Raw genomic sequence first — 26,031 nt, forward strand, 5'->3', positions numbered from 1 at the left:
GGAAGCGCCGCTGTTCGTAATATGAAAGAAATATGGGGATTATCGGCTCGGTTATCGCAATTGGTTTCGTTATTTATTCATTTTCATAATTGAATTTATGCGCCCATCTCCTTCCGACCGAGGCGAAGTTAATTTTCGATGATGGATCGAACGTGAATTCCCCTAACTCGTCGTAGAGAAATAAGAAAAAAAAGGAGAGAAAAATAGCCAGACGAATCGGATAGGAATAATATTAAATAATCGTTCTTCCCCTCCCCTCCCCGATAAATAACGCTTAACGCTCCGCGAAATCGATTATTCCGCGAAACCGATAAAATCTTTATCTCGAATTATCCAAAACGAATGTGATCCAAGATCGAAAGAGAGAAACAACGAGCGAATACCCGCGCTGCTCGAAGCGCGGAGGAAGGAGAGATCGTGATTGTAAAAAAAAAAAAAGAAAATCGCAAAAAACCGCGCGCTCGATCCGTTACACGGCACGATCAATTCGCAAAGGTGAACGCGTTGTGTTATTTCTTCGATTCGCGCTCATTAGACGATCGACGAGCGTGTCGTGCTAATTGACAACACGCGGGCACTCGCGAGTTTCCCGATCGTGCAAATTTATGCGGGGGCCGGAGTTCCCGGAGGCGAACTCGAGTTCGAGGAAGACTTTTTTTCCTTTTTTTAAATCCACCAACGTCACCACCACCACCACCACCACCATCTTTTTCGCGGAATGAAACGCGCCTAAAACGCGAGAAAGTGACGAAATTGCACTCGTCCCGATCATGATGATGATAATGATGAAGATGACGACGATGATGAAGATGATGATGAAAATGAAGATGATGATGATGATGATGATAAACATGGAGATGATGAAGTTGAAGATGATGATGATGATGATGGTCGTTTCGTTGGACTCGTGGATTCGTTACCCGATCTTCCTCTCCCCCTTACCGCCTCTATCGGTGCAGATCGAGATGCAAATGCGAACGAGTTTACATGCGAGCGTTCGCTCGAGTTCGAGGTCGTATGAATAAACGAGATAAACGCGGAAGGCTGGGAAATTATATATATATATTATATATATATAAAATAGTTTCGCGTTGTTGATATTTGCAGGAAAATTCGAATGGGAGAACGGAGGGATTGTTACGATACGTCGTTTCCTTTTTTTCTTGAAATTCGACCAGTCTTATGAAAGGATTTTACGTAAATGGTAAGGATTGTTACATACGCGTTCGTTGTCAATTGGTCGCGATCGAGAGAGGAGATTAAGGCGTTAAGATATTGGAGGCGATATTGTAAGTAGAATGGGAAGTTTCTTTGGTGCAACTTGTTCGATCAGAATAGGTAGAAAGTAGAGTGGTGTTGAGGCAGTTATTCAACTCGTTATCTATTTGTCCGACGTGGAAGGGAAGAAAAACCGGTCGATTTATTCCTATGTAATTGAATTTCCAATTATCCATATCCAATTGCGTTAATTTTTACACGATATATATTTAATCTAAGGATATTTTTAACGGGAATAGTTTTCGTTTTATCGCGTGGTTAAAAAAAAAGAAAAATAATAATTCGAAACCGACTTGAGAAGAATCCGCCAACTTGGAGAGCTTCGATTCGTGGAATCTCGCGATATCGAAATAATAGAGAAAGAAAAAGAAAAAAGGGGAGGAAAATATATAAAATTCTATCGGGCATCCGGAACGCGCGAAGAAGAAGAGGTCTGTCGGGTAAATTAGAATTCTCGGCAAGTGCAATTCGTCAAATCGCGGTGATAGAATAAATTGAAGGAGGGGGAAGAAAAACGTTGCCGGCTGAGACGCGAAGATAATCCATAATTCTAACGTGTCTCAGGAAGTGAACAGCGAAAAGTCCATTCACCGCGAATAAATGAATTCCCGAGAACACCGAAGTGCACGGGGGAATAAGAACTCTTTTCAAGGTCTTTGAATTATTCCACCTCGATTCGATTCGATTCGATTCCCTTCGTCGATGATAAATAAGTCGGTAAACAAAACGAATGCTTTCGAAAAAAAAAAGAGGAAGAAAAAGATTCGTCGATTTTTAAAAACTTGGAAAGGAGGAATCTCTTCCGTATCCGATTTCGATCATCGAGCGACAAAAGGAGAAAAGAATAGACGTACGAATATAAATATCCGGTTAAAAACGTGATTCGACGTATCGTGGAAAACGGAGGAATCGAACGAGGGAAAAACGCGTCCCATCGCGCGAGAGATCGATTCCGAGATCTGTTTTCATCCGACAACGGAATCGAAGAGAGAGAGAGAGAGAGGAGTACGCGTTGTTCGCGAGGGTGGCAGAAGAAGCGCGGGTCGAACGGTTCTCGGAAAGTATAGTCGATCCCTGTCCCTCGTCCACGCTTATCTGTCCCTCCTCCTTTATCTCGGACGACGTCTCATGCCGTGGCTCGCGGTGAGAAACGTTCTAGGCTCTTCGACGCGATATGCGGCATGCATATAAATTGATACCCATAACCATAACTTATTCGACATATGTACCCAACCCAGTACTGGGAACTCCGGGCGTCCGATAAAAACCGGCATAAATTAAAACGCGTTATTACGTTATACGACGCCCGGCGAGTCTTAATTGATTGCCATTGCTCGCGCTCCCTTCACCCCCTTTTGTCGAATCTCTTCTCGTCCGATCTCTCTCTCTTTCTCTCTCTCTCTCTCCAACGAGCACGTCAATTTCGTGCTTGTTTCGTGGCCGGTTACGATCGTTCCGCTATATTTAAGTAAGTCACTCACCGAGTAAGGGGAAAAAATCGATTCGAATGTAATTTGCTACCGTCGGCATTTGTCGTATTCTCTCTTCTCTCTCTCTCTCGCTCTCTCTCTCTCTCCGTTTGGCATAAGGGGAGTTCGGGACGAGAGAAGAGGAGGATCGTTGTTCGAGATTCTTTCACGATTCGTTGACGTTTGATTGATGTACGATAGGTCGGCTCTTTTCTTGCGATCGTTTCGGAAGTCGTTTTTGGAACACGTTTTCGTCGGAGATGGAAGTTGGAAAATATCGGATGAACATCGTCCATTGATGACAATTAACGAGGAAACGAGGATGATTTCGACGAGTTGATCTTTCTCTTATTTAAATTCACGTCCTTCGCGAGTTCGGAATAAATCTGAAAATTTCCGCGGCGATCGCAAAGTCATCGATATTTAGAGAAGGAAGGTTTTGTCGCTTTGACATTTTCGCCCGCCTCGTCAAAGAATCGAAACGAACTAGAGACGTTATCGGCTCGATCGAGCGGCCGAAACTCGAGCGTCCTCTTGCGAGACGAATAATGCTCGTTCGAGCATTTTTCCATTGGAAGGGAACGATTTCGTTGGGAAAACGGGGAGGAGGAGATAAAACTGGCGATACATCGTATTAATTGATGGCGTAATTAGTCCCGGTGATCTTTCCATTTGTCACAGAGGAAGAGGGAGGGGGATTCGCGATTACTCCCCTAAAAAGTATGGGCCGATTTATGGGCCGGTCGGATCCCTTTCGGGGATACGTGCATCTGGACGAATTTTGCGGGCGTGTGGTCACACGTACGTGTGGAGTCGCGGCGCGGCCCATATATTATACAAAGTTTCTCCCATCGTTCCCTCTCCGTCCCGGCGAATCGCGTGGATACCCGTACGGGGAAGACGAGTCAATATCTCTCCCCACGTGAAGCCGCGGGCAGGTAAAAATGTCTCAACTTGGGTGCCCTGCCTCGTCCTGGACGCTCCTTTTGCTCCCTTTCTTCCCAGGCCCTCTCCTTCTCTCCCCTATCTATCTATCTTCCGCCGGAGGGCGGCCGCCTCCTTCCTTCGCTCGCAGGAGAGCAGCGTGGGGGGGAGGGGAGGAAACGAGAGGGGACGTAGCGGAACGAGATGGATGGACCGTTCCTTGTTTCTGCGCGGTGTTTAAAAGTGGCGAATGCCGCGACCACTCTGCCCGTAGTTAGACTAATGATCAGGCCCGACGTGTGCGACGGCTGTCGAGTTTCGGTTTCCTCGTCCGCTCTTTAACTCCTTTCACCACGGACAATTCTCCTCGCGAGGAGGATTTCGTTCGGCCCACGACGATTTACGACTTTCTTTCCACTCCTTCGTTCCTTCGTTTGTTCGATCGACGATTTCGAGACGAGTCGAAATATTTGACGAGGGGAGAAAGTATATTAGCCGTCGAAACGTGTATTCATTTCTAATCGTAAATTTCATTTCGAAATCGATTGAAAAAACCTTGGTGATTTGGGTAAAGCAAGGACGCTCGATCGATCGAGGGCGCAATTATGCAAAGCGTAAAAGGCTGTGAACGCGGCGAGGGAAAGAGACGATATTCCCACGGTCGATCCAACGATCGTCCTTCCAACTCTAATAATCCAACCTAAATCGAAAGTTGTCGAACTGCGGTGGGATCGATTCATCGTCGATCAACCCGCGAAACCCACTACTTGCATCTCCTAGAAACGGTTCACGGATATTTCCAGGAAAATATCGCAAGAACGAAGAACCGTGTGGAGCGTTCCTACGAAAAGGGAAGAGAAGAGAGGGCACACCTTACGGTCCAAGAGTTGCTTCGATCTCCTCCTCTCTATCCGCTCCTTCTCTTTCCGAGTTCTCGCGTGTGCATGTTACTACGCTACGGGAGGAACGAGGAGGAACCGAGAGATTCGGGAGAAGATCAGGACCTCTGCTCTCCTTCTCGCTCTCTCTCTCTCTCTCTCTCCCTCTCCCTCCCTCTATCTCGGAGAGGATGATCGGAGAGTTAAAGAGAAGAGGAGGAGGAGGAGAGGGGCGAGAGAAAGAGTAGGATGTCGGTGGTGGGGTAAAAAACAAAAGTCCAGTCGGTCGTGGAGCGGTCCAGGATGGTCCCAAGCTATTCGGGACCACCCCGAGAGCCGAGGGGTCCAGCTCGGCTCGCGGCAATCAGGTGCCGTTGGAATGCGACCGTCCGGAGAGAAAAACAAAACAAATTTTTATGCCCTCGTCCTCCCATCTCCCTTCTTTTCGGCTTTCTCCTTCGCTTTTGCCCCTCTCTCTCTCTGTCTCTCTCTCCCCTCTTCTTCTCTAGCTCTTCCCCTCGTCGTGAGTCGGCCTCCTCGGGAGAAACATTAGGCATTACTTAAGGGGGTCCCACGGCTCCTCCTTATGCTGTGCCCGGATACCACAACGTGGAGGAACAAGGGTACCTACTGCTCCCTCCTTCCTTCCCTTTCCAACGGAGGAGGGGGAGAAGGCGCTCGCTTTGGCGGTAGAAAAAAGGACCATTTCACGCTGCGAATTGTCCACGGCTCGTTTCTGGACCCCTCTCATTTACGAGGGTAACGATTCCCTTATCGATCTCGTGCCGGAACGAGAGGATGGCCGGTTATCGGTGTCGGGTACAGGGTACACGACCATCCGTTTCGAGCATCCCTTCCTCTTCGTTCGATCGATGGGGATCGGCGGAGAGAGGGGGGATTTTGCGCGAGGGGATTGAGACGCGAGCGAGGAGAGCCAAGTTGTTTCGGGGAAAATTGATTCGAAGCCGTGAACGAGCGTGGAATTACCGTCGATGGTCGGTGGGGGAGGAGGAAAGGGGAGGGAAGGAGAGAGGAAGGTGGAACACGGTCGTTGATCGATGTTTGTCGAAAGTCGGATCGCTACTTTGGAACGATACGTCTTTTTTTCCTTGGGAGCTTCGTCCAGGGCCACCTCGTTGCGAACCACCTCGAGTCGGTGGTATATGCGCTTCTTCTCTTTTTCTCTTTCTTCCCTTTCCCTTCCTCTTCTTGCCTCCTCGTCTCTTCTTCTTCTTCCTTTTCTTTTTCTTTCCCGTTCCTCCCTTTCTTTTCGGCCGTGTAATTAATTAAGGGTTTCGTAATCTGATCGCAAGTAACACGTAACGCATTTGCGCGTGTTACGAGTTAACGATCGGAAATGGAAATTCTTCCAAGATCATCTCGTTCGATTACGTTTATCGAGCGAGATCAACTTTTGCAGAGCGAACGAGAAAAATTTGGTAATTTGCGCTTGTTTCGCGCTTTTCGCGTTAGAAACGGTGAATAGAATTTAAAGAGTTATGCGATTTAGAGAGTGGAGTTATTTTTTTTGGGATGGAATGGAAGGAATCCCGTGGCAATATCTGGACGACAATTAGGGGCGACGGGGTTCGAAATTTATCGTAAGTGAACAGGTTTTGCTCGGTTCACCGAGCATTATCGAGATTTTCGACCTTTTCCCAAACTTCCATTTTTCCTCGTCAAAGAGAGGAAGGGGGGAAGAGAGATAACGTCTAAAGGCGATTTACCGGACGACAGGGAAACGGGAGAGAAATAATTACTTTTAAACGAGAGAAATAACGGAAAAATAAAACGAAATCGAGCCTGGTTTTTCTCTCTTCGAGTACTCAAAGATTACTCAATATCGAGTAATCGTGATCGTCGAGCAATAGTTAACGATCTACAATTCGTTATCACGCTTCCCTCGACAATCTCTCCTCAACCTTTACCCAAACTTGGACGTAATTGCATCGAGCAGTAACGATTTACTTCCCTTTTACCATTCTCTCTCTCTCTCTCTCTCGCAATCCCAATTATACCTCACAATTATACCTTGGCAGTATCGCGTTCTAGCATCTATCTACGAGATAAAAATCCATCCACATTTACAAGGAAGGAAGGAAGGAAGGAAGGAATTTGTCCGAAAGAATTCGATCCAGCCGGACGATAAAGAGCAGAGGAACGATTTGCGAAGTGGCATTCGACGATCCCCCTCCCTCCCTCGTAAACGATTTTCGAACGGTCCCTGGTTGCTGGCCCGGTTAATGAGACGCTTTTTTCTCGATCCGCAGATCATCACGTTGCCGGAGTGAGGCACGAGCGCGGCAAAAGGCTCTGGTTTGACGTCTCCGAGGTACCACCCGGGGAACACATAATCGGTGCAGAGCTCAGGCTCTATCGCAGCATGGACGTGAAGAATCGGAGGAATCGTGGATCGTACATGATCACGGCCTACCGGGTATTGAGAACCGAAGACGGGTGAGTCTTGTCTTGCATCCCATTTTTCACAAATTCGATATTTTATAATACACACACATATATATATAAACTGTATAGAAGGAAGTATGAAGGTTGAAAAATATGGCGAATCGCGTTTTTTCTTTCTTTCCTTCTTTCGTTTCGTCGAGCAAGTTTGCAATGAAATTCCTCTCTTCCCTTAATGTAATTGTCGTGTCGGCAATTAGAAGGTTTCGGTTCCCGGAAAAGTGTATCCAGGTATCGGTCCTACCTGCACTCGACTCTGGTTGACTGGTGTTCCCAGACCGATAGTTTCGAGTTTGATCTTTGAACCGCTTAGCGAGGAAGAGGGAAGGTCGGTGGTGGAAAAACGGTACTCCTTCGCTCTCTCTTCTTCTCTCTTCACGAGGTTGTCAGCAGGAGAGTGGCAGGGTGGGTGGGTGGCCGGCCGGCCGACTAGCTAGCTAGCTAGCCAGCTAGCTAGACCAATTTCGTGTTCGCCTTCGGCCAGAGTCCGTGGTTTTTGACATCGTCATCGTGCCTCTAATTAGGCCGTCCTTAAGTCGCCGAAAAAATCTCAGGTATTTGTTCTACCTGTGAGAGTTTCGAGGACCAGCCCACCCGAATCTCTCCTCCGATTCTTTATTCTTTCTCATTCATATCCAGGGCCGTCCACCGATGATTCCTTTCTAGAACTCTTTCCATCTATATTATTTCTCTCTCTCTCTCTCTCTCTTTATATATATACATATCGGATCATCCCACGAAAAATCTCTTCTCCTTCCAATTCCATCCAAATCGAACTCAACGTTCGCCTTACGCGATACACATTTCACGTACCGGTTAACGATCGATCGTGTTTAATAACGTAATCGTAGTTAGAAAAGGAAAAAACGTAGGTTGGAAGATGGAATTTCAGAGAAAAAGCGGTTAGAAGCTTATTACCCCTGGTGCACGAACGTGCACGCGTCCGTTTGGAAGAGGTGGAAGGCCGGCGTGGCGGATGGCGACAGCTAGTCTAGAGCCATCCCTGTGCCCGATACCTCCGTAGACTTTGGTACTGCGACCTGACCGATATACAGGCCCCCGACAGGAAACGCTATTCCGTAAATTGAGGTAAATTAGCCGTGGAGACGGGCTCCGAGCTCCGGAGAGTTAAGAGCTCCACGAGTTACTTGGCCGTGCCTACGCAGTTACACGCACGCACAGCCCTCTCTCCACCACCTCCTCCATCATCTTCCTTCTCCTCCTCCTCCTCCTCCTTCTCCTCCTTCTACTTTTCTTCTTCGCCTTCTTCCGTCAAACTCGATGCGTGACGCATCCTCCTCCACCTCTTTATCCTCCTCCACCTTCTGGTCCAGCCGAGACAAGCTGGCGACTCTGGTTTCTTACGTGTGCGCGCCAGCCAGGTTTCCATAAGAGTTCCCTTCCCCCTCCCCTCGTCGCGGGGGTAGGGATACCACCACGCAACAGCGCGTCAGCTGTCTATGGAACCACGGATAAGAGGAATCCGACTCCGACGAAAGTCAGACAGTGACACTTGCCTCGTAACGAGGCTCAGGGTCTCGTGCTTTTAGACTCAATTAGGGATTCGTCAATTTTTCTCAACAGCGGCCGGTTTCTTACGGGATTTCTTCTTCTTCTTCTTTCTTCGTTACGCTCGAAATCGTTCCCAGTTATCGTATCGTATTCGATTCCTTCGTTCAACCTACATAATTTAAAATGTATAAAATTGATTCAATCGTTTGTAATAAAAATTAATTTTTCGAAATTGACGTACGGAATTACGGAAAGGGAGGAAAATATAGAGGAACGAGTTCGTTCGATGTTTTGACAATAAACGATGTTTTGTAATATTGATGAATTAAAAATTTTAATTAATTTTCATCAATCAAAGTTCTCGCGAATTAGAAGAGAGATTTGTTATATACTTTAACTTGAGAAATTGATAATATACAGATTGGACGATCAATTAGTCACGGATGTACGTTTTATTTCGAGTTAATAATTTCTGAATGATGAAATTGGACGATTGACGCGTTCTCGTTCTCTTCGTCGATTGTTTTTTCCGATTCAACAGACAACTCGCATTCAACAAATTGTTAAGATTCAATTAGTTATTCGTCATAGATTAATGGTATTCAATTTGCCGCGGAAATAATGTTCTCTTCGATGTATTACGATGTAACGGCTGTGCTTTGAAATTCAAATATACACATAACACCAACAGGAAAGCTAAAAGTTGATTGATAACCGCGTGATTTCTTCATCATCGATTCTTGCGTTCCTCGATGCACAGCTGCGTGATGCTAAAATCTATTCAATCCTTTACCACTTTGGAATTCAACGATTCATTCCTAGCCGAGCATGCAAAACAATCCAAGCAATCGCATCTCTGCATCCGAAGAATTCGTTTCGCTAAACAAACAAATTTTTCTTAACAATCTCAATAAATATATACATATCTACATATACATATATACTCGTATCGTTAAAATCATTCCTCGCAATTTTTAAATCGACAAATTTTAGCAATATTACTTAACGAAAAAAAAAAAGAATTTAATTCGATAATATAAAAAAATTCTTCGAAAACATGGTGTAAAAATATGGATCGTTATTAAAAAGAAAAAAAAAGAGGAAAAGAGGAGGAGGAGGAGGAGATGAAAAATAACAGCGCGGATGTTTGTGTTGGAAGATAATGCGCACAATCGACGGTGAAAAAAATTTATGCAGGAACGTGGAGGATTCATCCGTATACATTTTTAGCGTTCCCAATTATTCAATTACGGGAACGATAATCAGTCCCGGGAAAAAGATAAATGCGTCGTTTAAGGAATGTGTTATAGTCCGCGGGGATCAGAGGTGAGACCCGTTCCCTCAATGAACAATGATTAGTGTGTTTCACTGAAATCTTATATATTGACACGAGGCACGCGCAATGGATGGATTTGCGCGAATCGTCGAGTCACGATCCGTGGAGGAATCACGGCGAGAATAGTCCGAGCCCCGTCTCCTCGTGTATCTCGGTTTAGCATCGTTCCATCCTCGTTACGTAAGGATTCGATTTCCTATTGATCGATTTTATCGATGAGTTGCGCGGCTCGAAACCGTGCAACCATTCCTATTAGAGAAACAATATACGCCTTTGACCGTCTAACGTCGTTTCCTGCTCTTTGCCAATTAACACTCTTCGTCCTTATCGTCGATTCCCAGATCCCGTACACTTGGCCGCAAAAGTAATCGAGCGCTCTTTTTCTTCTTCTTCTTCTTCTTCTTCTCTTTCTTCCAACTTTCCAAATTTTTCGATCGAAAAAAAATAAAGATAAGATTTCGAGAAGAGGGTAAATCCGTTTCACGAAAGGGAAGGGAACGTTGATTTAAATATTCGCGTGATCTGCTGTTTCTTCTCTCTCTCTCTTTTCGCATTTCGTTTCGTTATCTCGATCGTTTATTTGTTCGCGCGAATTCGGTAATTTTCGCGGAGTAAGAAAAATATTTGAAGTTTGGTTCGCGGAGAGGTATTGGTAAAGAAGATGTTTGTTTTGATCAGCGAGATAATTCCCATGTGACGTGTGTTTTCTGCTCACTGTCCACACATACTGCGTGTTAACGTAATGAGTGACGCGAGTTTTTCCTTGATATATGCAAGGAAAATTGCATAGATATTAGTGACACCGAGCATTTAGTCGCTAATGCGTTGCAATGCCTTACCAGCTTATTGTTAGTCAGGAGGTAACATTAGAGCTGGAATAGGATGTTTGACACATTGTTTTGAAAGCCTAATATGCCTATTTTGCTTCGCTTATTTTCCAACCGTTGTAAACGTCAATGAATTTATCTATTTTTCCTTTTTCTTTCTTTCTTTTTTTTTTTTCAACAAAAAAAGGACTTTTAACTTTTCGATATCTTCTCCAGAAATGAAATATATATATAGATTTACACGATTGAAATTTTTAACGATTTGTTGTAGAACAAGGGAGTTGCAATACGTAGACGCAGTGAACACGACGACAGGAAAGGAAGGGTGGTTGACTTTAAATATTAGCGAATCCCTCTCCCATTGGGTGAATAATCCTGATGGAAACAAGGGATTATATCTGTCGGTACATCCCGCGGATCGTTCTGGTGAGTAAAAAAAAAAAAAAAAAAAGTCTACCATTTTTCGTTTATTTTCATATTCTCTCGTTTTCACAATCTTTTTTTTTCTAAAATTAAAGCGAAGAAACGTATTCGATACAACGTGGAGGGCTAATTTTAAAATGTCTGTGATTTATCTTTCGATAAGTCTGTGAAACATCGAGGAGGAACAGTACATCCTGTGCACTTGCCAACTTCAATGCGATTAACACGATACGTGTTTCCGTTTATATTTCACGTTTATATTCGTGGTTTAAGAATTTTCTTCAAAGTTTGTCAAATTTTCTCAACTTTCCTCCACCAACTTTGAAAAGTTTCAAATGCCACGATGAATCAACGAACGTTTTATTCCAAAAAATTCCACTTTCTTTCTCAATGGATTCGTATAAATGGAATTTTATTCGCCAAACTTTGACAAGTTCCAAATCTCTAACGATGATCTCTTTTATTAAACGCAAACTTTAATTATACGAATTTTCGATGAACAAACGATGGAATTCTATTATTCGCTATTAACTTTGAAAAATTTTAAATCTTCGAAGAATCGATGAACTTTTACTCTTACGCGAACTCTTAGCTAACTTTTAACCGTTCATTTCTCGACGAATAAATGGAATTCTATTCACTATCTTTGAAAAATTCTCTCCGTGTCTCGAAGAATCGATGAATACTTATTTCGTAAACTTTATTTCTCGCTCGTACGATTCGTATAAATGGAATTTCACTGAAACCCCAAACCTTGCATTTCTCGATCGAAACAAAAAAAATAAAGATAGTTTCGAAAATCGGAAAGATGAATCGAAAAATACGTTCGCGGATCATTTTACGCGACTCACAAGAAAGAGAGAGAGAGAGAATGCGAACAACACACAAGAGGCGGCGCACGCTTCGTATCGTGGCAATAGATCGTGGCTAATAAACTTACTTCGGGGTCACAAGTTCGACGCGGTGAATTCCGATCGTTTCTTGTACACCTGGCACCTGGAGAAGGATGTGTACGAGATATATGCTTTCTCGAGCGTACACCTGTTCCACGCTCTCACTCACCCGACGCTGAAAAGCGTTCCTCGTTCTCGTATACCGTGTCTCGCCCCCTATGTAACACCGATCCGCTAGCGATGGCTTCGTACCAGGCCTGCCTTTCCACCTTTCCGCTCCATTTCTCTTCCTACGATCTCGCTCGTGCACGCGCCCAATCCGTTTCAACCGCCATCATTTTCCATTTCCCATCCTCCGTTCCCATCCGCCTCGCCCCCCTCCCCCCCGAGACATCGTACGCCCATCCTATCGCCCGACCGATTTTGCCAACAACGTTTCTACGTGATACGTGAAAATCGATTTTTAATTCTAATCCTCGACTTTTTGATTCCGCGAAATAGAAAACTTTGAAACTTTCGAAGGAAAAAATTCCGAAAAGAATCATAAAAGATTGTTCGAAGATTGTTCGACAACGGGTTTTCCTTTTCTCGAAATAGAGAAACGTGAATTTTTGGGTAGTAGTGGAAAAAATGAAAGAAAGGAGAGGAAAAGGAGAATCGTTGGCGGATCGAAGGCGTGGAGACGTTGCTCGGTCCTCGCGAGTTTTCGTGCGTCACTCGAGGTCCTTCCTACTCGAGGCAACCACCACGAATACATCATCGAGAGACGAGAGAGGCCAAGCCGTGGCGTCGTCTTGTCTTCCTATACTGGCGAGATGCGCGTGCGTGGGATATTCAGCCCGAGGAACGGACGAAGCGGGACGGCGGACCACGTTCGAGGAACGAGGAACGAGGAACGAGAGAGAGAAAGAGAAAGAGAGAAAGAGAGAGGCATGAACGGGAGAGTGGAAGACCCAGATGGTGAGATAAGGACGCCCCTGAATCCAATTCTGCCACCGAATCTCAGATGAGAATCGTCGCGAGCCGTACGAGGCAAGATTACCTCGATTCGATCGTTCGGATAAGGTACACCTGTTGCCCGGCCCCACGAACCGATCGGCTTTAGATCATTGATGATTTTCCTTCCCTTCCACCGACGTTCTTCTCCTTCTTCTCCTTCCTCTTCCTCTTCTTCTTCTTCTTCTTCTTCTTCTTCTACGCTCGCCTGTGGGAATGTGGTAGCCTTGCCCGATTAAATCTCATCTCGGGATAACGCACGAAAAACAACCCGGCCACGAACATCTCGGGCTAATATTCTCGGTGAACACGTGTTTTCTCTCGGTGTATCCGACCGGGAGAAAAAGTGGCAAGATCCATCGATGATCTTTATATCGGGCTTCGACTCTTAAGGAGTTGTTGCTGCGCGAGATGAACAGGTTTTTCGAGAGCCGTTTCGTACCTTCTTTAAAAATCGTTCTTTAATCGCTCTTTAACGATACCTTGCCCGGGAAAAATCGCAACGAATTTTCTCCAACTATTAAACGTAATTCGCGCCTAACAATCGTTCTTCACCGTCAACGATCATCGTCCAATTTATCCAGATTTCTCATCGAGTCGAAATCACGATTCTTGCGCGGAATTTTATCCCACCTACGAGTCCACGTACTACACGTATTCGCGATCCACTTTGCTCCGCGTACACGGTGTAGAACGAATGGATCGAAAACCGATCGCGTTCGATATTCTGAGGAATGAGAAACGATCGAGATAGGGCGGCTCGCATTAACGAGCCAGCAAATTGGATCACGATCGTTGAATAATTGGATAATAGCAGAATGCTTTACATCACGTCCCACCTAATTTCCTTGCACAGGTCGCGCGCCGTCAAATTATTAAATTATCGTTTTTCCACGCGCACGAATTGGAACGATATTTCGAGTAGAGAAATAATCGGGAAATCTGATCTCCGCTTCGTCGAAACGCCTGTCGAAAAGCCTGTTCGATTTTTATCGATCAACGTCCGATCCCTTACCCCTTTCCCTTTGCGGCCAGAAAAAAGAAGGAAGGAAATTAAATTTTCTTTTTTATCGAAAACAAGCGACGACTTACCTTACCTCTTCCTGAAATTCCAACCATCTTCCAACTTCCTTCTAACGCGAACGAATACCATCGAATTATTTAATTTCCCATGGTTAAACTAGTTTGACATACCGGCAGAACTAGTATCTTCTTCCTCTCGACTCGATCCTTAATGCCGAGATATTACGCATACAAAAAAGGTACAAGCGTCGAACACTTGACGCCTAAATCTACTTCGCGTATTGTACGATGTTGAAAAGAACAAACACGAGCGTCAAATACTTCACATCTGAACATCTTTTCTCGAGCACTATTTAAAAACCGCAATTCATCCCGTCCCCATGATTCGAAGATCGTTCTCTTCCCTGCGAAGGGAAGCTCGAACGAGAGAGAGAGAGAGAGAGAAGAAGAAAGAGGGAATAAAAGTCAAACGAAGGCAGCAACTACTAACGAGCCAACCAGACGAACCAAACCCAGTCATTTCGTTCGATGTCTCAGTTCGTATCTTCCCGATCGAGAGAATCGAGTTTAAAAAATTTTTCCAAATTTTTATATCTCTCGTTCACGAGAACGCAGTATCTGGCACAAAAAAGGAAACAAAAAAGAATCGTAGAGCAATCGACGGTAAACTCGAACAAAGTCGATTCACTCGTCGATTGACTCGACTCGATTACGTACGAAAACAAACTCGAAGTCGAGTTACCTATATACGGATATCGAAGCAACTCGACTCGATCGAACGAGGACTGAGAAACGAGCGTTTGATGGATACCTAGCGTTGTTCGGTGATCGTGGAGGAACGGCGCGTGTCTAGCTTGTAATCCTTGTATCCTCGCCGCGATACACGCTGCTCACGGTAACACCCGAGAAGTCTGGCGTTATAACGACATCGTGGATACGAAACGAGGCATCGGGACCGCGTACGCGTACATACACGCGGGAACGCTCGAAATGCCCCGGTGTGCGTGCGTACGGTTTGTTGTTTGCCGCGCCTAGATCATTTTGTTGCCTGCCTCTCTCACCTCCCCAGTTTCTCTCACTCCCCGCATCCATCCTCCCCTCTCTCCACCTCTCGCACCTGTATGTTTTCTCTCTTTCTCGCTTCTCCCCACTTCTCCGCTCCTCTCGTTCGCGAGCACAACCGGTTTACCTTTGATCATTCAATATAAAACACAAGATCGGAGGCGCGCACACCTCTGCGCGCGTTCACGCGCACACAGGTGAAGCCACCGCGCACGTGTACGTATACATGTATATTCCGTCCCTCTCGGATATTCTCCCCTTCTCTCTCCCTCCTTCCATCCTGTCCTCTACTCGCTTCGCCGTCTTCCCCTCTCTCCGCCTTACTTTACCGCCGATCCCTCCCCATCTTTTCGCCCATTCTATCCCTCTCGCGCGACACTCGCCTATCTCCTCCGCCCCTGCAATCCTCTTCTTCCCTTTCGCGCCTTCTTCCTCCTCCTCCTCCTCCTCCTCCTCCTCTGCTTCTCTTCTCGCCGTGTCCTTCTTCCGCTCGTTCGCGGTCGAATGCTCGACGAGTGGTCTCCTCCTCGGTTTGTTTGCACTCGGTTCGCTCGCGGATGCGCGCGCGGAGAATCCTCGGCGTCCGCCCCCTGCCAGAGGAAGTTTCCTCCTCGGTTGCAGAAAACCAGATGCTTTCGAAAGTACAGCCGCGGCTATCTCTCTGTAGCCTCTAAAGACCGGCTACACACCTCCGCGTGATACGCCCACGCGTGTGCGTCTAACTGCGTGCTCGTTGCTCTCTCGCGAGCGAGACTTGCGACACCTCGCTATCACCGCCAACGAGTACGAGCCTTTGTCGCGGATGCCTTCGCGGATTTCTTCTCCGCTCCCCTCCCTTTCGTCCTTCCCACGATTATCTCGATCCGATCGCATCTCGGAGAATAATTATTCGCCGGAGATTTCGATCTCCGCGATTTCCACGCGAGTCGAGATGCTATACTCCTTTGCTACCGGCCCATTAGCGTCCTAATAGCGGCTCCATTACCGTGGAATCAGCATCGCAATAAGTAAAAGACACGGTATTAAACGGGTATTATTGTGACGATCGTCCGTCCTCGAACGCGAATTTCTCTAAACTTGTGTCCGTCTCCTTCCCCCTCAATATCTAAATTGTCCAATAAAATCGTGGACGATCGTGGACATTTCTCTCGAACGGCGCATAAAATCTGCTCTCTCGGTGCACTCGAGGGAGGGGGAAAAAAGATAACCGGAAGAAGAGAGAAACCGAGCATGGTATTCTTGAATCTTCGCCAACCGCAGCCTCGACTTATCCGTTCCCAGACAAATACTACCGGATCCCTCCGTCCATTTATTTACCTACGAGCACCTGTTTTCAAACACACGTGCCAACCATTCGATGAAACGAAACCAAATATTATTATTATTATTATTACAATTGTTATCAAGTACCGAAAGATTTGTCGAATTCAATCTACGAATTGGATCCACGTTTCGTACGATACATGTTCGAATATTTATGCGGCGACTTTAGAATTTTATCGCGAAAAAAAAAAAAAGAATAACAGAAGTAGACGACGTATGTAAACGAATACACATACCCGGCTTCCGTTTACCGTGTCAATAATACCGTGGACACGTTTTCAGAGCACGTGAATCGTCCTCGAAAAATATTAATAATCTTTTTTTAAAATGAGTCGCGAGGTTGTTACCGGTTCCACGTCCTTGACTTTTCGAAGTATTGCGAAAGCGTAGCCGGCTCATCTAGGACCCTTTCGTAGGAAATCGTTTTATCCTTGAACCTCCGCCACCAACGGGACACGCCAACGAATTATTACCCTTTTATTACTCTCGCCTAACATATATATATATATACACATACACACGTATAGGACGAAAGGATCTATAAAAGGATAACTAGATCGAAAGGATCTAGCGAAACAAGCGTAGGACGGAAAACGCATCTTTGGAATTCAAACTAACGTAGTTTCGCGCCGTTTCTTCGTATTATTACTCCGTTCCGACAAATTGTTACAATTTTTACACACTTTGGAAAGATACTTTCCAAGTATTCCCGCCACTTGCGTGGATTCGAGTCCACGTAATTTTCAATCGAGAATTGTTTCCAATAAGAAAAATTGTTCCAAGAAGCAAGAGAAATTTTTGCGATGCGCATAATGCGCGCTTTCAATCGCGCGAATCGCACGAATCGAAATTCGTGTTCCCGCGGTTCTGGGAAATCGGCGCGTATCGCGTATTTTTCTCTCACTTATCCGGATCGTGCACGATAAATAAACGTAAAAAGCGAAATCTCGCTGGATGTTCGCACCTCGAACGTTGGATGGATCTTATTTTTGCCAGTAACGTTCTCGGACAATCGATCGGGGATCGATCGTTTATTTCAACTGGCACGCGGTGTTATTCTCGCGCGCATAAAATACGCGATTTTGATACGCGCTTTTCTTGGCAACGCGGAATATTTCTTTCCCGCGCGCGTGTCCGTGACATTATGATAAGCAGATGGAAACCATTTCTTGGAATTGTTTTTATCTTTGCTCGCGCGATTACGACAAATTAAATTTTGACAAATTTTTTACAAATCCCCATAAATATACAACTTTTTGACGGACTTCTCGATCGCGTCTCTCTCTCTCTCTCTCTCTCTCTTGGAAAAAAAATGAGAAATTTCACGGAGATAGATCCTTTTTCTGGAAAACTGAGATACGATTGAAATATGGATGGCGAAGAATTAGGATATTTTCCGAACTTTTGTTGGAAGGAAGAGAAAGGGGGAGGGGAGGAACGATTGGATCGAATCGGCCACGTGCATGGTGTCCGCATCGGTCGGTGGACAAACTGGTCGATTCTGTAACGGCGCGCAAAGTGCAGCGGCAGCAGGTGTCCGCTGCAATCACGGCAAATGCGCATTCCTGCGAGCCAATTTACTAGCTTTCTCGAACTCGCCACTCGGTCGTGCTCGTAACAAGGATCATTTGCATACTGCGGCAATGCTGCCCCGCGGAGACGAGCCGGCGGCGGCGGCCACAATGAGACCGTTTGGATCGCTCTCACGTACCTCCGCTGTCCTTTCCTTCGAATTTCGATATCGCGCGAAAAACGCGCGACCAGCATGCGAATCGAATCGGCGAGAATCCACCGCCGCGTGAAAAATCCACGCCTCGACCTCTCCTTCTTTCTTCTTTCTTTCCCTCTCCCCCTTTTCCCGCCTCTCCCCGCCTCCCTCTTCTCCCTCTGCCGCCTCATTGTTTCCAACCGTCGAGAATGCGTTTCCCGCTTTATCGCGCACCACCTGTGCAAGCGCTCGCCGATACGCTCGGCCATTTCTATGGCACGCGTGCGGATTGTGGATGAGACGATCGAAAATCATTGCCTCCGACTTCCATCCTTCCAATTCCATTTTCTCCGTTTTCAACGTCAGAGAGTTGATATTATTTTATAAGGAAACGATCGAACGAAAGTTCGCTTCGTCTTTTTTTATCGGATGCTAATTGAACTTCGTTTGCCTTTTATCGAATAATCGAAATCGCGCGACGATAGAGAATGGATACGAGATTGGTGTTTTCCTTGTCTTCTTTTTCTCGAGTCGTAAATTAACGATCTTTTGGTAAGATTGTTGGCGAGTAAAATTGTTGTACGCTCGTTTCTTTTTTCGCTTTATAATCGATACGACACTCGTGCGGTAACTTTTAATCGAGTGCAGCACCGACGCTTTTTGCTATTCAGCTATTTCTATTTAAATGAAGGTCAAACAGGTAATTTGTACAAGGCGTGTGAACTATGATAATGCGATAGCCTACTCAACCGAGCCAATAATGCGATACGGAAAAGCAAGTAACGCGAAGAGTTCGCATTGAATGCAAATTGTCGTGAATTATGACACACGTTCGTGGAAATTTCTTTTCAAACAAGTTGTAACAAAATTATATTATATAGTCTACGCTCGTTCCTTAATTAGATTGCCAACATTTACCTTAATTATTCTCTCGATTCGTTCTATTCGCAAATTAATGATACTTGGATAATGAGTTTCGTCGATTTATAATCTCTCTCTCTCTCTCTCTGAAAAGTTGGTTTTGCAAAGAGGTGGAGCGTCGATCGAGACGAAATTTTCTCGAGAAAAATCTCGTTGTTGATACGCTTAATTTCTGCTCGATAACCAGCTCGAGTTGGACTGCGCAACTGGAAACCGTGTTTTCTGCGATTTTTCTTAAGTAACATCGATCGCGATCCGTCACGCGAATGTCTCAATTCAGAAGCGTGTAGTAGCGGAGGATGAAAAATACGAGCCACAGGTATCGAGTACACACCGTACTATTTATAGGTATCTACGATCGCAACTGTTTCTCTGTTTCAACCAATACTTGTTAAATAAATCATTGGCCGGAATGATGCCTCGTTTGTAACGTAAACTTGTCTAATAACAGTCTGATGAATTGCTTTGCAGAGAGAAAAAAAAAAACGCATAGATGTTTATCCGTCTGAGAATTGCCGCCTGACCAGTTTATTAATCATTGTTGTTTTATTATCGTTCTCGCATTGTCTCGCATCACAGATGCTTATTCCCACGTAAACCCCTCGTAAACCAGAAGAATATAATTCCTCGTAATAAATACAATAACAATTCGACACTCCAACAATGTACATTTATTGTAAAATAAAATTTCTTTAAATCGTACCGTTCAAAAAATCCTCTTTGATTAAAAAAAAAAAAATAGAAGAGTATAATTTCTCGTAATAAATACAATAATAATTCGACACTCCAACGTACATTTATTGTAAAATAAAATTTCTTTAAATCGTATCGTTCAAAAAATCCCCTTTGATTAAAAAAAATAGAAGAATAACTCCTCGTAAATACAACGATAATTCGATAATAAATACTACAACAATGTACACCTCTTGTAAAATAAAATTTCTTTAAATCGTACCGTTCAAAAAATCCCCTTTGATAATAAAAATAAAATAGAAGAGTATAATTTCTCGTAATAAATACAATAATAATTCGACACTCCAACGTACATTTATTGTAAAATAAAATTTCTTTAAATCGTATCGTTCAAAAAATCCCCTTTGATTAAAAAAAATAGAAGAATAACTCCTCGTAAATACAACGATAATTCGATAATAAATACTACAACAATGTACACCTCTTGTAAAATAAAATTTCTTTAAATGTCGTATCGTTCAAAAAATCCCCTTTGATTAAAAAAAATAGAAGAATAACTCCTCGTAAATACAACGATAATTCGATAATAAATACCACAATAATGTATATCTCTTGTAAAATAAAATTTCTTTAAATGTCGTATCGTTCAAAAAATCCCCTTTTATTAAAAAAAAAAATGGAAGAGTATAATTTCTCGTAATAAATATAATAACAATTCGACACTCTAACACTGTACATTTATTGTAAAATAAAATTTCTTTAAATATCGTATCGTTCAAAAAATCCCCTTTGATTAAAAAAAATAGAAGAATAACTCCTCGTAAATACAACGATAATTCGATAATAAATACTCCAACAATGTACATTTATTGTAAAATAAAATTTCTTTAAATATCGTGTCGTATCGTTCGAAAATCCTTGTTCTCGTTAAAAACAAAAATCTCCAGATTTTTCATTTTTCTTATCGAAAAAATATGTCCCACCCGACAAGAGGAGATTTAAACGGTTCTAAATTAACGGCCCTAAATTAAATACCGATACAATAACGGTGCGGTGTTATTCGCCGTTCAAGGTGCAAATTTCCCGGTTTGAAAATACGATCCCATACTTTCACGTTGGCCTCCCCGTTCCAATGCCTGGATATCGCCTATCGCGCTCCATGGAAATAATATTCTTGACATTAATATGACCAATACGCGGCTGAGCCACGGTATTGCGACAGTTCATGCTAATGCATGTAAAACGCCTCTATTTTTGTCACACACCGCGCGACTGTTAAAGGGAGAAGTGTAATTATTACCGCATGAATAATTAAAGCGGTTCCCGATAATTATGATAAACAAGTGTCATAACTTCTTCCAAGTTCCGATTACGTTACGAAATGAAACGTTACGCGTCGTGTCCACCGACGATCGAGAGTATCCACGGATACATAAATATATGTATAACAACCACGCGCCTCTTAACGCGTCCCTTTTTCCACGTTCACGAAATTTCTCATCCCCCCTCTTTTCTGCTCTCTCGTTCGGATTCGCGATTTAATCAAGAACAATCGATCGATCGACGTGCAGGGAGAATCGATTAAACGCGCGAAACGTTGGAACGGCGACTTAATTGCAGGGCCAACGGTGTTGGGAAACCGACTGAGCTGTCGCCTATATATCGGCCAAGTGAACGGCTGCTCTCCCCTCGATTCGAGAGAGAGAGAGAGAGAACGAACCAACACAGCTCGAGATTCTTAAATAGTTAATATTCCTGAAGGTTGCCTATTAATAATACCAAGTGGCAGCCCATGCTGAGTAAACACGCAATCGTTCCCCCCTCGTACAACACGCTCCACTTGTGGAATCGAATCGGGGGTAATTGGGTATCGCCCGATTCAAACGTTCTGAAACGCGAATGCTTCCATTCCATTCCATTGGATATCGATCGAGACGAGTCTCTGCCTCGATCACATTTCTTTCTGCAAATGTGTCTAGAGGAAATAGGTTTGAAAATGAATTTGGAGAATTCGATCTCGATCTCGGTCGACTCACAAGTTGATTCGAGTTAATTCGATAATCCGCAATGCGAGTTCAAAGGTTGCTTTGTCTATCGATCTCGAAAAATAAGATTCGATTTCGACTCGAGATCCAATTCATCGTTGTGAATTTCAGTGCACGAGATGAGACCGGAAGACATCGGGATCCTCGCGTTCAGAGGCGATCCCGACAAGCAACCATTCATGGTTGGTTACTTCAAGAGTTCCGGCATCAGAGAGTCGAAGGTACGACAGAAACGGGATGCCAGGAGAAGAAAGAAGAGCGAGTCATCGAGCCTGGATTATCGGAATAATCCGTACACCGGTAAGTGTAATCGTCCATAATCGTGAATTTTGTTAACTTCGCGCATCGAAAACCGATGGAGAGAAATCGTGAAGAGAAAGGAGAAATATGTATATATATATATTGGTAGGATACGCGTGAGTTACAAGTAAGATTAATTTTATCCGATCTTTGCCCCGACCGATTTTTGTTTCCATCATTCGAAATTGAACGATCAGGGATAACCGATTCAACAACGATTAGACGCGTTTCTATATGAAAGGACTGTTGACGCGGATCCTTCTTCGAATCGTGTTGTTTTTAAAAAAGAAAAAATTGAAAGATTAAGAGAGAGCATCATGTTGCAATTGTTGTCCAGATCCCGGTACGCAGTACAACTCGAGGACCTGCAAAATCCAAACGTTGTACGTCAGCTTCAGGGATCTGAAGTGGCAGGTAAGGCGGCTTTACTTTACAGCACATCGGGCTCGAAACGCGGCTCCAGCCTCTCTGGAGCGGCTCGCTTAGTCCGGCGACCGATGAATTATTTATTTTTCCAGGACTGGATCATAGCACCGGACGGATACGACGCATATTATTGCAGCGGCGAATGCAATTTCCCTTTGAACGCCCATATGAACGCGACCAATCACGCGATCGTCCAAACGTTGGTGCACCTGGTCAGCCCTGGTAAGGTACCAAAGCCTTGCTGCGCCCCTACCAAGCTCTCGCCGATCTCAGTGCTGTATTTCCTCGACGAAAGCAACGTTATACTGAAGAAGTACAAAAACATGGTCGTGAAGAGCTGCGGTTGCCATTGATCGGCACGTGTGCACGAGCTTCCAGTTCAACTGCGAATCGCGACACCTGAATCTTGACGGTCTCAATCGACCGACCGAATCCGCCGCGATCCGCCATTTCCTCAAATCGCTTTCGATTCGTCTCTTCTTTTCTTTCTTTCTTTCTTTTCGATCGAGTCGTGGGGAGGATACGCATCGTTCACGCGTTGTGGAAAACGTAAGAATGGAAATTTCGGGAAGATCGTGGAACGCGCAACGATTCGGGAGGATCGGTTGGGGGAGCAATTGAAACGAAACCGCTGATTCGGCTCGATTTTCCGTTCGGTCGAAACAGGGAGTATCTTTGAGCGTCGGTTGTTTGTGCCCACGCGAAAACGACGAATGCCGATCGATGGCCGGTTAACGAGCGCCGCAAGAAAATCATCGGTCGTCTGGTGCCAAATTCTCGACTAGTAGATAGTGTAATTTCTCGAAACGAGTGCTTCCGTACTAACGATCGTTAATAATAATAATAATAATAATAATAATAATAATAATAATAATAATAATAATAATAATCTCGTCGCTGGCAAAGGTGAATGTTCGAATACGTTTGGGAAACGATCGATCGACGAATACGTGCAATTCCGACACCAGATCTTTATCCGGTTTTAGTGGATATCGTTGTAATATACATACGTAACAATCATAATTTTTATTCGATTTACTTCGAATCCTTTCTTCCTTTCTTCTTCTTCTTCTTCTTCTTCTTCTTCTTACTTTTTTTTTTTTTTTAATGGACTTAAATATCTCATCCAACGTTCAAACGTTCGGTCGGATTAATATAATCGTGTAACACGATTATTATTAATTTAATGACTCGAACATTCTGAGAAGAAAAAAGAAAAGAAAAAAAAAAGAGAGAGAGGGAAAGAGAAGTTTCCACTTGGTCTATCGTATCATCGTATCTTGGCGAAGAAAAAAAAACACAACACACTTGTATCCGCGTTTTCGAAAGTATTTATGCACGTAAACCGGCATAAAGAGCAAAAAAGATATCACTTTTTCTTGTAATTAGATTTATTTATGTTTGTAAGTAATGATCGCGTCTGATCGAGCGAATAAGAGCATCCGTGTTTAATAGTCGTGTATGTACAGGCTGTTTCATAAGATGAAACGAATCCACCAAGTGAGAGAGATTCTTCGCAAAAAAAAAAAAAAAAGAAAAAAGAAAGAAAGAATCGAATCGATTCTCGATTTACTTAACGGAAATCGAATCGATCGAGAATCTAATTCCATCGTACGAAACGTAGTCTACAGAGTAGTCGGGTAATTGTCACCTTGATTTTTTTTTTTTTCTTTTTAAGCTACGAAGGACGAAGAAGAATTTATATATAGCGAATACTGCGTGGTACAAAAGTGTATGGTACCAAGTATTACGGTATGATAATACCTAGTTTTTACTCGTTATTTATTAGGAAGAGAGAAAAGATTTTTTTTAAAAGAGATGTTAGAAGATTTTATTAATCGTCGTAAAATATTTTAACGCGTTGATTAACCGATAAATCCGCAACAGTTTATATTACTTTTAAAGTAATGATTTTACATTCGTATATTTCCTTTTAATTTCCTATCCCATCTACGTGATAAACACTATGTGTGGTATTTATCACGTGAGATATATAAAATACATAAAATGTTGAAATTGAATGGTATTGGAATTAAAGGGAATCCAATTCGAATCTAATCAAAACTGTTGTGATAAAAATAATAACGATAATTGCAGACAATCAAGTTCTCAGTCAATTAAATTAATTTAATACCGATTATACGATCGAATCTTTTCCACTGTATAATTATTGTAAATTAAATCTTTTTCTCCAGCTTCTTCCTCGTTCCGGGGAACGTTGATTCTCTGTAACGAAAATTTTATTTGCTTATGAAAGGAAAGATTCATCGATGATCAAATATTTTTTTTTTACTTTATTAAAGTAAAAATAAAAATAATAATTATTGGAGAAAAAAGAAAATATTTCGATATAAATAATATATGTAATGGTGTATTAATAACGTAACGCACAATGTAAGCAAATAAAATAATATTAAAGAAGAATCCAAGTAAAGCGATGTTATAGAGGATTAAGATGGCGACAGTTACCGAACCACCCTGTATATACTTGCACACCCATGTAACTCAACTTTCTATGTACATGTATGTAGAGTGTAAATGTATTTATATATACGTATATAGAAAGTGGAAGAGTCTTTTATTTTGTAATGTCGCGAACTTCTATCTAATGTGCGAAAGGCAATCAAATTTTTGAATAAAAATATCGCAAATACAAACATATTTTTCAACCGGAGCGAAATATCACGTGCAATGAGAATTTATTTTAATTAACGTGTCCACTGCCGAACGAATTTTTTTTTTCTTTATCTGTGCGTTGTGTGTGCCAACATATTGTCGAAATATTTCAAAAAATTTCCTATTTGTTAATTCGCCATACACATTGTGTGCACATCGTAAAATCCCGTCTTAATCCCGATTAAAATTCATAATTAAGCGCAGTGAACGTGTTAAATCGAACGAATAGTTTTTTCCGCCCACTCTTACGTTTTCCTTTTTTTTTTTTGTATAAATTTCCATTTTTTACAAGCTCGTAAGAAACATAGGAGAATTATAGTCATACTTAATCGACACACGCGTGAGATTAAAAGTTTTAAATTATTCCGACGCGAAACTCGATTGTGCTGCCACCGCTGCTCGAGAAATATGTGTCAGCGTTGTTTAAAAAGCGATTAACGAGCGTTTAACCGTGTGAATGGGAATGAAGAAGCATAGTCCATTTTAGCTCGTGGGATGCGTGAATGCCTTTGTGAATGCGATCACAAATCAATCGATGAATATAATAGTCTGTGGTATCATTAACACAATTTTTGTAATGACAATGTAAATATATCGTTGTAAATACGTTCTATAATACATACTACATATAATGTGTACAATGTATTTGCGTCAATTTCTTTTTTACCATAAATCAAATCATTTATACGTTTTACATTGATCTCATGATTCTAAAGTGTAAATGCTTCGATAAAATAGAATCTATAGTTCAGTTCTATCTGTAGTTTACTTTGTCCGTAGATAAGCAAAATATTCAAAAGAAATTTCGCATAATCCAAACTGAATTTCGCAATTTTTAGCTCGATGTTTTATTTT

The 26,031-nt window shown here is 43.1% G+C and overlaps 1 protein-coding gene across 1 annotated transcript in view; it reads left to right on the top strand.

The window, feature by feature from the left end:
- LOC108001975 (protein 60A) overlaps nt 1-25,819 on the top strand; it is a 33,418-nt gene extending 7,599 nt beyond the window's left edge. The window contains exons 2-6 of the mRNA XM_062087067.1: nt 6,820-7,006; nt 10,959-11,113; nt 21,886-22,074; nt 22,412-22,488; nt 22,593-25,819. Coding sequence (XP_061943051.1) covers nt 6,820-7,006; nt 10,959-11,113; nt 21,886-22,074; nt 22,412-22,488; nt 22,593-22,853 — 869 coding nt within the window. The 3' untranslated portion in view covers nt 22,854-25,819. The remainder of the gene's footprint in view (nt 1-6,819; nt 7,007-10,958; nt 11,114-21,885; nt 22,075-22,411; nt 22,489-22,592) is intronic.
- The last annotated feature ends 212 nt before the right edge of the window (nt 25,820-26,031 follow it).

The sequence above is a fragment of the Apis cerana genome, linkage group LG1, assembly GCF_029169275.1.
Source record: "Apis cerana isolate GH-2021 linkage group LG1, AcerK_1.0, whole genome shotgun sequence".
NCBI lineage: Eukaryota > Metazoa > Arthropoda > Insecta > Hymenoptera > Apidae > Apis > Apis cerana.